Source organism: Amphiura filiformis, chromosome 8 (assembly GCF_039555335.1).
Source record: "Amphiura filiformis chromosome 8, Afil_fr2py, whole genome shotgun sequence".
In the NCBI taxonomy this organism is placed as follows: Eukaryota; Metazoa; Echinodermata; class Ophiuroidea; order Amphilepidida; family Amphiuridae; genus Amphiura; species Amphiura filiformis.
This window is the reverse complement of record NC_092635.1, coordinates 5930571-5948122: the sequence shown is the minus strand read 5'-3', so window position 1 is coordinate 5948122 and position 17552 is coordinate 5930571. Positions and strand designations below refer to the sequence as shown.

The 17552-nt window shown below is 37.1% G+C and overlaps 1 protein-coding gene across 1 annotated transcript; it reads right to left on the bottom strand.

Annotated features, from left to right (window-relative positions):
• Positions 1-3752: 3752 nt before the first annotated feature.
• Positions 3753-14551, bottom strand: LOC140158436 (b(0,+)-type amino acid transporter 1-like). The gene is made up of 11 exons (XM_072181526.1): positions 14447-14551; positions 13636-13783; positions 12551-12793; positions 11445-11570; positions 10990-11095; positions 9834-9957; positions 8708-8811; positions 6282-6378; positions 5497-5646; positions 4079-4250; positions 3753-3814 (listed from the first exon to the last, which is right to left on the bottom strand). The coding sequence occupies exons 1-11, from the start codon at positions 14549-14551 to the stop codon at positions 3753-3755; spliced, it is 1437 nt and encodes a 478-aa protein (XP_072037627.1).
• Positions 14552-17552: the final 3001 nt, after the last annotated feature.

Genomic DNA, 17552 nt, shown 5'->3' with positions numbered 1-17552 from the left:
TATTTTTAATCAAAACATGACGAATGATCACCACTCAAACAAGTGTGAACAGAATTTAAATTATCATTCTTAGTCAGTGGGAGTGGTCTAGTTCGTATACACATTTCTGATTGGATAATCGCATGATTTCGGGTGCCGTCTATCAGGCCGTAGACGACCCCACGTCATCATGCGTCTTGATAATGCGTAACATGCGTGTAGAGGTGCGCGTATGTATCGCGCTGGATGCGTAGACTAGTGCGGAATACGCGAACGCGCTAGCAATACGCGCAACAGAATACGTGAAGTTGTAAACAAGTTTCGTTCATTTTATAATGAGGGGAGTTTTTATGTCGGTAACTTAGTTTTTGCTTAAAAAATTTGTTTACAGTTATTAAAATAATATTTAACTGACTAAGAATGAGAATAAACGATAGGAATTTTTATTTTGCCTATCCTCTACCTATTTTGCCTATCTTCTATCCTCTATCGTAGTGGATACCGGCTGCGCCGGCATCCACTACTCAAAATATTGGACCTGCCTGTCGTCTATCACACGGTAGAGGACAGGTAAAATAAAAATTCCTATCGTTACAATCGCAAATTTCCAATTTGCGAGTGTTCTGTTTTTGGTCAGTTCTTTACACAGCCGTGACGTTAGTCACGGCTGTGTCTTTTTTCTTACAGGTTCTTTCTTTCTTCTTTCTTCTTCTGTCAACCATTACATTTGCTCTAGCACTCACATACTTACATCGATTTTGACCTAACTTGGTCACAATGATCATTGACCATGCCCCTACATGTCACATGAAACTTGTGGGGTCAAAGGTTACGCAGGGGTCACAGGGGTCAAAAACGTGATTTCAACTAAAAATGCATCTTCTCCCACAACTTACGTAGGACAGCGAACCCACTTGCACACATGCATTGTTATTACCCAGTGTCTATGTGGTGTACACAGATTTGGGGTCAAAGGTCATTAAGGGGTCACTTCCGGTATAAAACGAAAAACCTTCAAAATTTTTTATTAGCTAAGTAAAACATAGCACAGTAACGGTATGTTCACATATGATCTGCAGTCACCCAATATATATGTGGTATTTTTTTTTTACTTAAGGTCAAAGCTCATAAAGACATCACTTCCGGTATAAAAAGAAATATCTTTAAAATGCATCTTCTTCCACAAATTATGTGGGACAGAGACGCCACTTGCACACATGTATTGTTATTACCCAGTGTCTATGGGGTGTACACAGATTTGGGGTCAAAGGTCATTAAGGGGTCACTTCCGGTAAAAAACGAAATATCTTCAAAATTTTTTATAGCTAAGTAAAACATGGGACAGTAACGGTATGTTCACACATGATCTGCAGTCACCCAATGTATATGTGGTATTTTTTTATTTGGGGTCAAATCTCATTAAGGGGTCACTTCCGGTAAAAAACGAAATACCTTTAAAATGCATCTTCTTCCACAGATTCTGTAGGACAGTGACGCCACTTGCACACATGCATTGTTATTCCCCAGTGTCTATGGGGTGTACACAGATTTGGGGTCAAAGGTCATTAAAGGGTCACTTCCGGTATAAAGCGAAAAACCTTCAAAATGCCCCTTCTGCCACAAATAACATGGTAAAGTGATGCCACGTGCACACATTGTCTATGGGGTTTTCATATATTTTGGGGTCAAAGGTCATTAAGGGGTCACAACACGGCTGTGTTCGTGGTCTTAGACCACAGCTAATTCTTCTTTCTTCTTCTGTCAACCATTACATTTGCTCTAGCACTCACATGCTTACATCGATTTTGACCTAATTTGGTCACAATGATCATTGACCGTGCCCCTACATGTCACATGAAACTTTGGGGTCAAAGGTCACGCAGGGGTCACAGGGGTCAAAAACGTGATTTCAACTAAAAATGCGTCTTCTCCTACAACTTACGTAGGACAGCGACCCCACTTGCACACATGCATTGTTATTACCCAGTGTCTATGTGGTGTACACAGATTTGTGGTCAAAGGTCATTAAGGGGTCACTTCCGGTATAAAACGAAAAACCTTTAAAAAATTTTATTAGCTAAGTAAAACATAGCACAGTAACGGTATGTTCACATATGATCTGCAGTCACCCAATGTATATGTGGTATTTTTTTTAATTTGGGGTCAAAGCTCATTAAGGGGTCACTTCCGGTATAAAAAAAATACCTTTAAAATGTATCTTCTTTCACAAATCATGTGGGACAGAGACGCCACTTGCACACATGCATTGTTATTACCCAGTGTCTATGGGGTGTACACAGATTTGGGGTCAAAGGTCATTAAGGGGTCACTTCCGGTATAAATCGAAATATCTTCAAAAAATTTTATTGGCTAAGAAAAACATAGGAGAGTGATGATATGTTCACACATGAATTGTGTTTACCCAATGTATATATGGTATTTTTTTATTTGGGGTCAAAGGTCATTAAGGGGTCATTTCCGGTATAAAACGAAATACCTTTAAAATGCATCTTCTCCCACAAATTACGTAGGACAGTGATGCCACTTACACACATGCATTGTTATTTCCCAGTGTTTATGGGGTGTACACAGATTTGGGGTCAAAGGTCATTAAGGGGTCACTTCCTGTCTGAGACGAAAAACCTTCAAATTGCCCCTTCTGCCACAAATAACATGGCAAAGTAATGCCACGTGCACGCATACATTGACATTAGCCAATGTCTATGGGGTTTTCATATATTTTGGGGTCAAAGGTCATTAAGGGGTCACAACACGGCTGTGTTCGTGGTCTTAGACCACAGCTAAGTCTAGTCTTCTTTCTTTCTTCTGTCAAACTTTTAACGAGCCATCGTAGCCATATGCTTTAAGCCAATGTGACCATATTTGGTCACAAGGACCATTGGGTGGGGGCACAAATGTTACATGACCAACTCGGGGTCAAAGGTCATCCAAAGGTCATTATGACCAAAATGTGATTTTCACTAAAAATGCTTCTTCTTCCACAAATTACATAACACAATGTCGTCACTTGCATACCTGCATCGCCTTTAGCCAGTGTCTAAAAGTTGTACAAAGAATTGGGGTCAAAGGTCATTAAGGGGGTAAAATTTTACAATTGCATTATCTCAACATCCGTAAGGGGTATGGGGCTCAAACTTAGTGACAACAAATCTCATGACCAGGGGAACATTTTACAGGGGTCAGGTCAACGGTCATGCAGAGGTCAAATTTAAGAAATACATTTTCTGTACATCTGTAATGGGTACGGGACTCAAACTCTGTGACAACAAACTTAATGATCAGGGGAATATTTTGGAACACTGTGCAGGGGTCAGGTCAAAGGTTATCTTGGGTCAAATCTCACAATTTCCTTTTCTGGACATCTGTAAGGGATATGGGGCTCAAACTCAGTGACAACAAATCTCATGACCAGGGGAACATTTTGTAGGGGTCAGGTTAAAGGTCAAATTTTAGAAATGCATTTTTTGGACATCTGTAAGGGGTACGAGGCTCAAACTCGATGACAACAAACTTAATGACCAGGGGGAAAACACTTTGCAGGGTCAGGTCAAAGGTTATCTGGGGTCAAATCTTATACCGTAATTTCATTGTCTGTAAGGGGTATGGGGGCTTAATTTCGGTGACAACAAACCTCGTGACCCGGGAAATATTAAGGTCAAAGGTCAGGTCAAACGGCCATTAAAGGGTTACATGCCTTGCGATTGTCTGCGCTCTGTGAGCGCAAATTATCTCTAGTTTATTCTCTAATTGTATTACACATTGTATCCTGACGGTACCACTTGTAGAAGTTGCTGTAAAAACGCTGTTATTTTATCTGAAAGAAACAATAAGACCATGTAATATATATTTCACGTGGCCTTATCTATATCGAACACTTACGTGCAATAATTCCTGAAGCTAAAGGTTTCTCTTTCAATAAGTATAACATTTATATGCAGTGAAATACATCAACAGTTTGCTTTGACCAAACAAAACAAAACTATGGCGTGTTTTACCCTTTTTATTTTCATGACTATAGGTACAATGAGAAAGATTTAATTTGTATTCCTAACTGCTGATGAATATTTGCAGCACTTACCTAAAAACCTTGGATGTATTAATTGAAATTTAACCAATGGGAAATAAAGAAGTAGTCCAGACACGATAAACAGGAATGCGTAGAGAAATTCCAGTGCCGGATCGTCAAGTATTGGAGCTATCACCAAATAAATGGATGCGATTATCATTAGTACTGGAAGAAATAGTGGAACCTGTAAAACATTACAAGAACATTATTTTTGCGTCAATGCTAGTTTCAGTTATTGAGCTTATTTGTGTTGCTTGTTTTTTTAGTATATTTGTACCAAAGAGGTTAAAACTTGTTTTTGTGATCTACATTCATATTTATTTCAAAACAATGACAAGTGTTAGTTGACGTGTTAGTTGTTTTTGTTTCTTTCTTCATTTTTCTGGTTTTTGTATTTTGTATATGAGACAAAAGGAGAGAAAATCTTGATTTTTGGTTGTGGCCAGATTCATAAGTAACATCGTAACCTTTTCTCTTGGTATTCAAAAGTCGATATTTGAAAAAAAATTGTTTTCTCTTAATTCCGATGTTTTCAAAGTACCAGTGGCTCAATAGCACAGATCAATAAGAACCAATCTTAAGATACCAAGGTTACAACCCATAAGGTTTAAAGACTTGGACTCATCAATAACGTATTCTCCGGAAGGCTATTCCATAATGCATGAAGCAATGAGGATAAAGCTTTTGAAGCAAGTGATCAGGGAAGTGCACTCCCCTGATCCAGTGGAGGAGGAAGAATGGATTATAGATTTGCTGGTCACTCCCTGGTATGCATTTTGTACATCACTGATATATTGCAGGAAAATGGTGTATGTGGCTCGGAGTGGGAAGTGCGAACAGTGGTTTCATCCACATTTAAGTGCTTTCTTTTGGATGTTGTAAGTTAATTGAGAAATGGTTTTCGAACACTGTTCCAACACAGAAAAGATACAAAAGCGTACTCAGTGCGGACTTGAACTTGTGCCCTCATTGTCCATCTTGTTAACAATCGTGATGTTTTTAGATATCACACAAGCTTGTAAATAATTACGCCCCAAATTACAGATCAAGTTTGCAAGGAGCCCTCTTTCTGGATATTGTCATTGCCGTACATTTTGCTGGCTCAAAAGTGACATTTATATGTATCTGTCCCGGTTTTCATCCATTGATTGAGTATAAAATGAATTCATATCTTACCTTTGTACCTTTATATCTATATCCCATTTGTTTTATATCTCAATATATTTTTAACAATGGAGAACAAGTGACCAGACCACGTACAGATCTCCGAGGTACTGACATTGGTGTAGGAAGCTGATGATGATTTTGACGTTTTAGTGGTTTTTAATGTCATTAGCTAACCACCTGTAAATATAGGGGTTATGGATTGGGCAGAGTTAGAATCATTATTATGGTTATATGATTGCGTATAAATGGAATCCTTATCTTACCTTGATAGGTCTATCCCATTCTGGATGTTTGTATCTCAATATTAGAACAGCAATAAATGCCAGACCATAAATAAACCACTGAGCAAAACTAAAGTAATTGATAAGAGTATCAATATCACCAGGTATCATCAGTATGATAGTCACCGAGCCCTGCCGGGAAATAAGACAAAATATGTGTTAAGACCAACATGGAAATCTTGGAATATATTCCCCATGCCGGGAAATGAAGACAAAAGATGTCATTCTATTATACGAGTAGCGTATACGATGTTTTGAATATGATATAGTGAATTCGTGTTAAGATCAGCATGAAAATCTTGGGATATCTTCTTCATGTTCTCTGGTGTAAGTTTTAATCTAAGCTTTACATACTGGTTACAATTGGATTAATGCTTAATTAAGTACACTCTTGTAAGAACACTTTGCTTAATATCCTGATTATTGTCATGAATTAACAGATGAAATTGAAAGTGTTCCTTTAATGATGAATCTGGTGCAGAAAATAAGGTTTATATAATTATCAATATGAAACATGCTTTGGAAAACCTTATATCGTCAATATCATTTAGACACAAAACAAAAGTATATAATATCATCATCAGCAGCAGCAGCACCACCACCACCACCACTACCACTACCACCACCACCTCCACCATCACCACCACCTCCACCATCACCACCATCACCACCACCACCACCACCATCATCATCATCATTATCATCACCGTCATTATCATCTGCATTATCATTATCCCCATCATCATCACTACCACCATCATTCTTACTAAGAACAGCACTGCAGGTACAGGTGTAATTCTTGAAACATGAATCATGGACATAATATTTGGCATGTGACCTTCACGACCTGCGGCATAGCTCAATCTAGAAACAAAATAAGAATTAATCCATAAATGCACCTCATTAGTCAATGCATTTTGCAGTTAAATTTGGGACTTTGAGCTTTTAAAAGGCAGTTGAATTTAATGACTGCACATGATTTTGCTGACGTTCAAATGACAAATCAATGTACTTGCAGCTTTTATATTTATCACAATGCGCTCCCCAATTCGCTTTGGGGTCGTGCATTGTTCTATAAAACATAAAACGGTGCGTCAATGGATAGTATTTGAACTACACCGAAATCATGCCTAGCTATTAAAGCCATATTATAACATTTGCTGAGGAGAACGTCCTCAAAAAATTCTGTTTTTTACACGATTGTAATGTACTTTAGTCAATGACGATACTCTAAAAAACAAGACTTCAGGTGCTGTAGTTTTGTCAAAATCCGAGCTTTTGAATAAAACGATGGAACCGGCGTTTTATTATTACGATGGAAATATTAGTCGAACATGTATGCACAGTACATACACGGCGTGCGGGATACACATACACACACACCCCGAGGATCGTACCGTATTACAACCGCGGGAGTAACATGCATGGGCGCTAGTAGTAAATTCCAATTTTCTATGCTTTACCTCACTTGTTCGGCTCAAAATTAAAAGAGGACATATCTGATAGTAAAAGCTAACATTTTATGGAAAATAAATACTAATCTATTTTACAGAAATGTTATAATACGGCTTTAATCTCCAGTCATGTAACGTAACTCACATTCAGAAATGCTGGATTGTAATCACACATCGTCAAAAATAATTGTTTTTTTTCCCGAAAGGATTCTGATAGCTGTCGAACGCCGGATAATGTCCTTACCTAATTCCCAGCAAACACAAAACGTTTTCGACACTATTCCCAAAAAGTTATAAAAGGTTGTGAGAAAACGTTTAAATGTCGGGTTATATAAAGAGTGTATAAACGGCATAAAACGTGTTCATAACATTTAAAAAACATTTTTTGATAACCTACAGCAAATATTTTAATATAATGTTATTTAAGTGTTGACAAAATATTTGGCAAAAATATTTGGAAAAAATAGTTTACAATAACTCCTTGAATAAGTTCATCAGGATTGTTAGATATCAATTATTGGTAAATTGTGCTTTACAAATCCACTTGATTACTCACGTTTTAGACGTTTCATCTTCCTACGGAAGACTTCATCAGTAATGTGATGAACCAGCAACATTCCTACCTCTCCAGAGGGTGTAGTTCTTTGTAATAGCTGGTCATATACATGACTGAGTGAGTGTGTTTTCTGATGAGTCGGTCGATGAAATTAACAAGTCTGCCATCACAGAACATGTATCACAACAAAACCATGTCATTGATTGGGAGGGAGCTAAAGTAATCGACAAAGACTCATGCAAGCAAACCAGATGGATAAGATATGAAGGGACATACTCACTCAGTCATGTATATGACTAGCTATTACAAAGAACTACACCCTCTGGAGATGAGAGTAGGAGTGTTGCTGGTTCATCACATTACTGATGAAGTCTTTCGTAGGAAGATGAAACGTCTAAAAACGTGAGTAATCAAGTGGATTTGTAAAGCACAATTTACCAATAATTAAGTTTGCAATAACATTTTGAAAACATTTAAAACACTCTCAAAACCTTTATAAAACGTTTTTACCTATACCAAACCCCAAAATACAACTTGTTTACAACGTTTTTGTGTTTGCTGGGTTGTTTCACTGGTCACGTTGCATAAATCGGAATAACAATATGGGGAAGCTTGGGAACAGGTGTTTAAGTTCCGAATGGTTTTATTCTGAAGGATCGTTTGTCCGAACACGCTTTTCTATGGAAGGTCATCAATCCAAAAGGTTTTTTGTTCCGAAGGGTCATTTGTCCGAAAGGTATTAAGTCAGAAGGTTAGTTTGTCCATAAATGTCGATTACTCCAAATGGATACTGTTCGTAAAGGTCATTTCTCCAAAAGTTTGTTACTCCAAAGGGTTTTATTCCGAAGGGGCATTTGTTCCAAAATGGTAATAGGGTTGTTAGACCCGTTAATCTAAAGCAGCAAAAACCTCCGATCTGAACTGAATGTTACTTTTTGTGAAACGAACCTTTTTTTGTTTCATTTTCGGAGCAATGACCTTTCGGAATAATAACCTTTTTTAGAAAAAAACAACTGTCGGATAAATGACTTATCAAAGAAATTGAGCGTTCGGATCAACAATCGTTCGGAATAAAATACTTCCATGCAAACACCTTTCGCAGCAAAAATCATTCGACAAAACTCACTTCAGAATATAGACCTGTACTTGCACTCGAGTAAACGACAATGATGATGCTACTCACCTACACCCAGGGAGAAGATTGGCATTTGAAGCACCAAAGGTAGAAAATACAACGGCAACCTGCATTATCCATGCAAATGAACCTAAAGTTTTCCAAGCGAATGTCTGAAAACACAAAAAAATACGTTCATCTAATTCAGTATTGAAACCTATTTTAGAATTTGTATGTCCTACATTTATAATATCAGGCTTGCTGGTGATCAATGCTGGTGAGCATTCACTGAAGAGTGGCTCACGGAGCAATCGGAAGACTTCGATTTTGTTGACATAGAGAGTTTCAAGAATAATTGAGACGGGTGCATTAACTTCATTAATGCAGCGACCATGTTTAAAAGTGAGAATTTTTGTGGTACTGTTTCAAGTATCCTATTCTACGAACTTATTAACTGCCCCTCGTATACATGGTATATTGCATAATTATACTAAAGCCTTTCCTTGTTGTCGCCACCTTATCTCTATATTAATCTGATAGTAAATCATGCTGAATTTGTGTAAGAGGGGCCAGTTGACTCTCCTTATTATTATTTGCATGCCAACACATTTTGCAGTGTATCTGTAATTTTGATTTGATTTGGTTGCTAAGTTGTGTTTGCCTGCACTGTTTGACTCACTTTCGTTTGGATGAATGCACGCATTCCAGATCCTGGTACGCAATGCTTCTGCACTCTCCGTCATATTTGCATGCTGCTGTGTTGTAGCCTTAAGTTATTACCTGCTCTGACATTAATATGAACAGAACAGATCTTGGCATGATCCTTTAACAAGTGTCATATATTTTTATGCTTGTTACAGATCCTGAACTGCTTGTGATTCAAGAATAGAACTGGACATCCGGACAGCCCCCGGACAGCCTATCTACTCCCTGCCCCCTGCCTGACCCTATTTCCCTCGCCGCTACCGACAACCTAACTGAATATATATTTTGGATTAATGTGATTGTGATTTGTGACTTAATTGAAAAGGAAGAACGAATAATTCTTCCATATTTGTGATTGTCAAGTGACTAGTGGATGTTAGTGAACTGAACCTACTCTTCAAGAAGGAAGAGGTGCTCCTACACAAAAGGAGGATTTTCCAATTCAAAACAAAACAAAACAAAACATATAGCCTACTCTGAGATAACTTACGAATGCGACTCCATCAGATAAAAGCAGTTCTTCTGGAGTCAAAACGGCGAAGTAGGAGATATTTGTCAAAACGTAAACAATAGTGACTAAAGGTATGCCAATAATGATCGACAATGGTAGGTTCCTGAAAATCATAGACCCAATAGTATCGAATTAAAATGCGCAGTGACCAATATAATAAATATATAAAGAACATGATTCATATTTTCAAATTATAATGGCAGATTCTTATGAATAAATTCAGAGGATAAATTAATATAAACACATTACGCCTACACAAAATCAAAGTGTCTGACCACAAAAAGCTCACAAAAAACTAAGATCGTCGACTGACACTCCAATCGTGTCAATCTTCACATCCTCATCAGGTATTGTAGTTGTCTGTGTAGGTATGGTCAAACTTTCTATTGTCTCTTACCTTTTATAGTTATTAAATTCTTCACTTACGACGTACAAGTTGTTCCTGTATGTAAAATTAATACAATTTTCAAATGAGACGCGATGAAAAACCTAATATTATTAATAAATAAAAACAAAAAACAAAACAAAATGTAAATCATCATCATCATCATCATCATCATTATCATCATCATCCTCATCCTCATCAACAAAAACAACATAATTATCATCCACGGTTATTTGATGTAAAACATTTTAAAGAAAAGGTTTAACACTGATGGCGCTATTTATCTTAAATCTTGTTTTCCTCTTTACAAGGGGTAGATCATGATGTAATGGCACTAAAACATCAGAAAAAGAGTAAGAAATAGCAACAAGGAAATTGTCAACAAAGTTTTTATCATGAAATGTAAGGAATAACTTATATTAATTGCCTACATTAAATTTGAAATATATGTAAATAGTGCCCTCTATTTGCCCACAAATATACAGTTTATTGAATAAAAATTACCGCAAAAAAACAGAAAAAGATGAATAAGTTGATAAAGAAACGAAAATCTATGTTAAAAATAACTCAAAAATATTATCTATTATTAGTGTTACAGCTGTGGATATTATCCAGGTCTGTAATGTTTTGTAAGAAAATTGAATATCATGATCACATCATATCAAACAACTGTGTATCATTACCACCGTTATTGATGTTATTGTTGTTTAATGAACTATCATATTTTTTGAAAGAAATTTATTATTATACCATCCTGCATACGCAAACAGTCCCTGGTAGAAAGCCAGTGCATACGCTGATACGGTGCTTGTAGACCCGATGAAAGAAGTTTTGGGGTTCAGGTACTGTGTCTTTCCTTGCAAGAAGGAAAACATATAGTTTTAATAAAATATATTATTAGATCAGATCAATAAATGGTACATGTTTGCGTGATGTTGTTGGTATTTTTAAAAACTTGTTGGCCCGTGTTGATCTGCATGCGAGGGTGGCGAAATCGAATAACTGACAGTGTATGTAGGGGTGTGTGGGGTGTGTATGTATGAATGTAGATGGATGACATTCGGCTGCATGTAAAAGTCACAAATTGAATGTTTACTTTAGATATTGTTTTACATTGCAATGTTCAGTATGCTAGGCTACACTTTTGCAATGGTCTATATAGAATTATAAATCTTGTTTTCATCGTAAAGATACGTCTTACCTACCTTTGAATATTTCAATAAAGCCGACGACTATGATGAGAGCTAACGCTATTAGTTTGGCAAATGTGAAGAAATTGGTGATAAATGTCGATACGCGGACACTATAACAATTGATGGCAATGAGAAAAAAAAAAAAAAAAAAGAAACAAACAAAATTAGTCACTGTAGCCTACTAAACCCAACTTAGAATGACAACTTAGAACCGTATTGACATATTTGGAAACTATCATATTCTATTAAGAAAATTATCAAAGAATTTCGAGGTCCATTCCCGCATAGTCGAATTCAATCTGTTGGCAGCAAAATCAAACAAAAGAAATATGAAACCACCTCAAGTTACAACAAAACCATTATGAAGCCTACAACTTGGCCGGGGCCTACAGTTCAGTGATTAGGAAGATCCCTCTCAGGTTGAACTAGAAGGTGACCTGTGATACAACAACATCCGCTTCACAGGTCAAAGAACTTTTACCGCCAGAAGATCAGTCGGGTTGATGATGCGTTCAGGATAGAACGTGAAAATTTCCCACTCAAAAACGCATGTCCAGTTGCCTAGATTGTAGTTCAAAATAATTTATTAGAATGACATTATTAACCGTATTGACATATTTGGAAACTATCATATTCTATTTAGAAAATTATCAAAGAATTTCGAGGTCCATTCCCGTATAGTCGAATTCAATCTGTTGGCAGCAAAATCAAACAAAAGAAATACGAAACCACCTCAAGTTACAACGAAACCATTATGAAGCCTATTTCAGTGGAACTTTATATGCACCAATGGCAAAATCTCGCAAATAACGATCAAATAGTGCTTGCTATTGTATACTGATTGCGCAAACATGATAATAATTAATAAATACTTTCTCACAAACTGATTTGCTTATCATCAATTGCGATAAGTTAGTGTTGAAAGCTTGTATATAGTTTGCACAAAGTGCACATGCTAAAACATGCTTTTTCACAAAATGATTTGCTCTATCGCCAATTTGCGATCAATAGTTTAAAATCAAATCTCCACTTTGCATACAGCAAGATACGGTTTGCTGACATTGTTTTAGCTGGAATATTATAGTTAAATATTTTGAACCATATCTGTGACTCACCGGCTATACATATTGCTATTAACTTAACCGTACTTTCTGGAGCACCACAAGAAGTTCCTTCATAAAAAGGTTGCACAATATATTCAGCACATGCTAAGATGACTATAGCAATCGCTGGTTTAAGGATGAAGTTAGCTACCCACAAATACATAAATGCAATCATGCCTCCGTAGGTTTCCAAAAAGTAGTTGAATTCCCCACCAGATTTGGGGATCATAGTACCAAGTTCGGCATAACAAAGGGCTCCTGTTGAGAAAAAAAGTGTTCATGTGTGAGGAACCAAAATTGTTATTGAAATGCATCGTACTGAATTACTTTGATGAGAGTACTGTTCAAATGTTTGAGTGCAGGTTTGTGTGAGGCAGGTGTGACGGTGTGGATATTCATTGGTCATGTCGGTGGACGTTGGCCAGCACACTTCGTATAAATGCAGACACATTCCAACCGAAGACAATCCCGGATACCAGAAACCTCCACGATACATTACATATAGGCACGTAAAAAGTCATTTCAGACCAGTTAAGTGTGAAAATGTAGCTAAAAAGCAACTAGTCCGCAGGATAAGTTGCTACTAACAGTAACCTGTCCGGCCTGCAACTACCCTGACGTTTTATTTATTAATCAACGGACCTGCTACCAAATGATGATTTTACCAAGACGTGTGCGGGAGGCAATTTCAATGCTGAAATAAGCCAAAATAAGGATAACTCTGACTTAAAAGGCCAAACGGAAGATAAACATTCTAGTAATTCGGTCTTATATCAATTATAATGACAACATTTCAGGGCGTACGTTGGACGGGCTGTTAAGGAAAACAGTTCGTGCAAAGCCAAAGTAGCGATTCTCTGTTTCAGACCATGACCGCATGTACCGATTATGGGGGTAGAACCCTCTCTTGGATTGTAAAATGTCTGAGACGTACACGGGAAATTTCAGTCCTCGTTTGACAGTGTGTGTCACATATGTCCTCATTTGCCGGTGACTACAGGGGCGTGTGTATAGGGGTGTGCGGCGGATGTGGGGTGTGCGGGCTGCGGGTGTACACGTACATTCATTTCCCCCGTCATTTCCCTTGTTTCTGTACTTACCACACATTGATATGAGTCCACACAGCACCCAAATGACAAGGCTCATACCAACACTCCCAGTATGTTCTAAAATACCTTTTGGTGAAATAAAAATTCCAGAGCCGATCATACTCCCTACAACTAGAGAAACACCGCTCACCAAACCAAGCTGCAAAGAAAACAGAAAAACATCAAACAAAATAAACAATGATAATAATTCAAGTACAAATAAAACACGACAAACTCAGCACTTAAAGGAACGGAAACTAGAAATCCCCTAAAAAGGCAATTTGTACATAAATTTGTGACCATGTCCCTCATAGCAGTCAATATTATTTTGTATACTATTAACCACGTACAATGACGTACTCCGGGGGGGGTGGGGGTACTCAGTACAAATGACCATACGGGGACGTGCCGCAAACATGGGTAGCATTTTCAGCCTTCTGGTTTATCAATGACCCTTTTTCAAAGCCTATTTTGGTATATGAATGGGTCCTTTTTCAAAATTTTCTCAATATTTTTCGGAAAACAGCCCAATTTTTCCTTAATCTAGCCAAAATTTTCAAAATTTTCCCAAAATTTTGGGAAAATTTGTAAAAAATAAGACAATTTTGACTTTTGGTATATTAATGGGTCCAAATTTCTTGAAAAATTGGTATATTTATGGGTCTACTTCCAAAATCTCAGCGGCACGTCCCTACCAAAACCAAACTTGAGTACCCCCCGGGGACGTACTGCTACATGTAGTAAATGAGTGAAAACGATTTACATGTATTTCAACAGATTTGCTTAAATACCATCCAATATAGATTAGGTATTTCTGACCTACCTCACGTTTGAGATGGAGTTCTTCGCCATTCTGTTCTTTTATATTCTTTATCCTTTTCTTTCCATCAACATTGTCATGGTTCCTTCTCTTACTTATATTTGTCATGTTTGTGTCCATCTGCAACAAAATACAACATGGCATAGTAAGTTCCTGGTATGCATTAAAGGCCTCGTATCCATAGGCTGTTCCCTTGTGGCGTGTGCCCTTGTTCCGTGATCACTTTTTCCCATGTGACCTGCCACACAGACAACGAACCGTAGCGGCCACTAAGCAAAACAAAGGTTCGTTGTCTGTGTGGCAGGTCACATGGGAAAAAGTGAACACGGAACAAGGGCACACGCCACAAGGGAACAGCCTATGGATACGAGGCCTTACGATGCAATCAGAGAGTAGATATACTTGAGTGGTCATTCGCTCATTCGTATGGCATACCTATCACTGCCTACGGACTTCTGCATTGTATTTGTTCATAGGACTAATCTTTTAAGATATTAAGCTTTAGAAGACCTCAAATAACAATCACTATTCGCTGTTGAAGTGATGTAATAATCGGATTCAGTGGACCTCACTCTGCCAAGATCATTTTGATGATCAGACCCCACTCCCGATATGTGCAGGGGTATAAATGACTGAGCGCAAAGTATGGATCTACGATTAGCTTAAGTTATTTGGCTGTAAACACATGCGTTTTTGTCGAGTGCAATGAGCTGTAACTCTTTCAAGGTACGGCTGAAAAAGGAGCAATCATCGCATGGACGACCGGCAGGGAATTTATGACGACAGGGGGTTTGTAAGGGGGAATTTGACTCTGTATGAAGTGGAAATTTGTTTTCTAATTGGAGGCCCAATTGAAGCCATTGGATGGACCATATTAACACTATTAAGTATTATTGGGTAAAGTTTTTCTTGGAAAAACTGTGCCATATTTTAATGAAGGCTCATTGACATGATTGAAGCCATTTTGGGGACCATTTGATATTATTATATTGCTTTTGAATAAAAGTATCTTAAAAGATTCCAACATGAACTTAAATCAGCCGTTGGATACTACTCTTTTGCCTCTAACCGGGACAAATTTCTCAATGACTGACTTTTGCCCTCATGGTACGGTAGTTACGGCGCATCTTTAGAGTTGAAATCCATAACTTTTACAAAAAATGCTCTTGTTTTAAAAACATTTTACAATATTATCTTGAATAGCTGGATCATATTGAACTGGGAAATTGGGGGAATAATGAATCCTTTAATTGGCGTCCCGGCTGCTTAATTTTTTTCTGCAACCATAACGGGACGCAAAAATTTTATAACCCATATAGGAACACATAGGAAAGGGTTAGGGTTTAATAAAATTTTGCGTCCCGTTATGGTTGCAGAAAAAATTACGACGGGCCGTAACCTGCAAACTTTTGAAACCATATTAGGCCGCATTCGGCAAACCCTATTAATGGTATGGTTATGGGTTAGAATTAGGGGTTAGGGTTAGGAGTTAAGATTAGAGTTAGGGTTAGAGTTAGGGTTAGAGTTTAGTATTATGCGGTCCATTATGGTTGTAATAAGTAAATTCGAGTCCCGGTGCTTATTTTGGAATTATGATGAACTTTTGGCATGTTTGGTGAACTTTGGAATTAGATCGGAACCATGATAATTAATTCATTAACACAAATGTTTAACCGCTTTTTGGACTTTGAGAGCACGCCCAATGAATGGAATAAAAAGGGCATATATAAAAAGGGTAGTAAAAAGGACTTAGACAATTATAGGGGAATTACATTAACATCTTGTGTTTCCAAAATTTTTAATAGAATCATTTCAAATATAGAATTTCGTCTTTCATTGAAGATAATAATATTCTTTCGGAAGTGCAGGGAGGCTTCAAGAAAGATCATAGGTGTGAGGATCATATTCTGACTTTAAAAGGTATTGCAGCTGCAAGACTTGATGAGAATAAACCAACATATATGGCCTTCCTGGACTTCCGAAAAGCATTTGACACGGTATGGAGAAAGGGTCTCTTGTCAGTTGCTTGGAATGTTGGCATCAGAGGAAGGGTATGGAATATTTTAGAGAGTTTATATAAAAATGTTCAATGTAATGTCAAATTTGGGGGCATAGTCACAGATTATTTTGATGTAGAAGAAGGTGTTAAACAAGGCTGTGTTTTATCTCCAATTCTTTTCTGTATTTATATAAATGACTTATCAAAGATGCTTGGCAAACATGATGTTGGAATTCATATTATGGGTGTTAACATAAAATGCCTTTTTTGGGCAGACTATGTTGTTCTCATAGCTAAAGATGAAAATGACTTACAACGTATGCTTAATATTGCAGCCGAATTTTCAAATAAGTGGCGTCTTAATTTTAATCACACGAAATCTAATGTTCTTGTTGTTGGTAAACGTGTTAATTATAACAAATTATGGAATCTTGCAGACAATCACATTATGGAAGTAGATATGTACAAGTACTTAAGTGTTCATATCACCAGAAATCTATCTGATCACTCTCATATATCTGAAGTCATAAAAAAGGGAAATCGTTTGATTGGATATGTTAACCAGGACGACTTCAATAGAGTATATTATGGTAATATTCTTTGGAAATCTTTGGCTTTACCAGCTATTAATTATGCATGTGCGATTTCATCATATAGCGCTAGTGATTATAAGAAACACCCCAGCAGAAACACTTATTGGTGATTTCAATAGGTTGGGAAGATTTTAAAAGTATGCATGATAAGGTAAACATTAAGTATCTCTCAAGATTGCTTTCAATGGACTTACATAGATGGCCGAAGTTAATTATCAACGCTCTTCTTATTATGTCTGAAAACTCACATTCGATTTCTTGGAAATGGCTTAACTCAGTAAGGAGTACTTGATATTGGTATGAGTCACATAATGGGTTCAAATACTCAGTCATTAATAGGTAATGGTTTATCTAAGTCTTTCAATCATATTCATAATCAATACCGTGTGAAAAATTGGTATGAATCGGCAAGTCGTAAATCTTCTTTGAAGGAATATGTTCAATTCAAAAAGACTCCTCACTTAAAAAACTATTTGCTTGACAAATTAGATTTTTATGGTGCAAGTATAAAGTTCAG

What these genes read in the sequence shown, in the direction of transcription:
- LOC140158436 (XM_072181526.1), bottom strand. Translation starts at nt 14,551, where the DNA reads ATGACAAATATAAGTAAGAGAAGGAACCATGACAATGTTGATGGAAAG. An exon ending in AACTCCATCTCAAACGTGAG is followed by an intron (nt 13,784 to 14,446) that starts GTAGGTCAGAAA and finishes TTTTCTTTGCAG; the next exon opens with CTTGGTTTGGTGAGCGGTGT. An exon ending in AATCTTCTCCCTGGGTGTAG is followed by an intron (nt 6,379 to 8,707) that starts GTGAGTAGCATC and finishes TTTTGTTTCTAG; the next exon opens with ATTGAGCTATGCCGCAGGTC.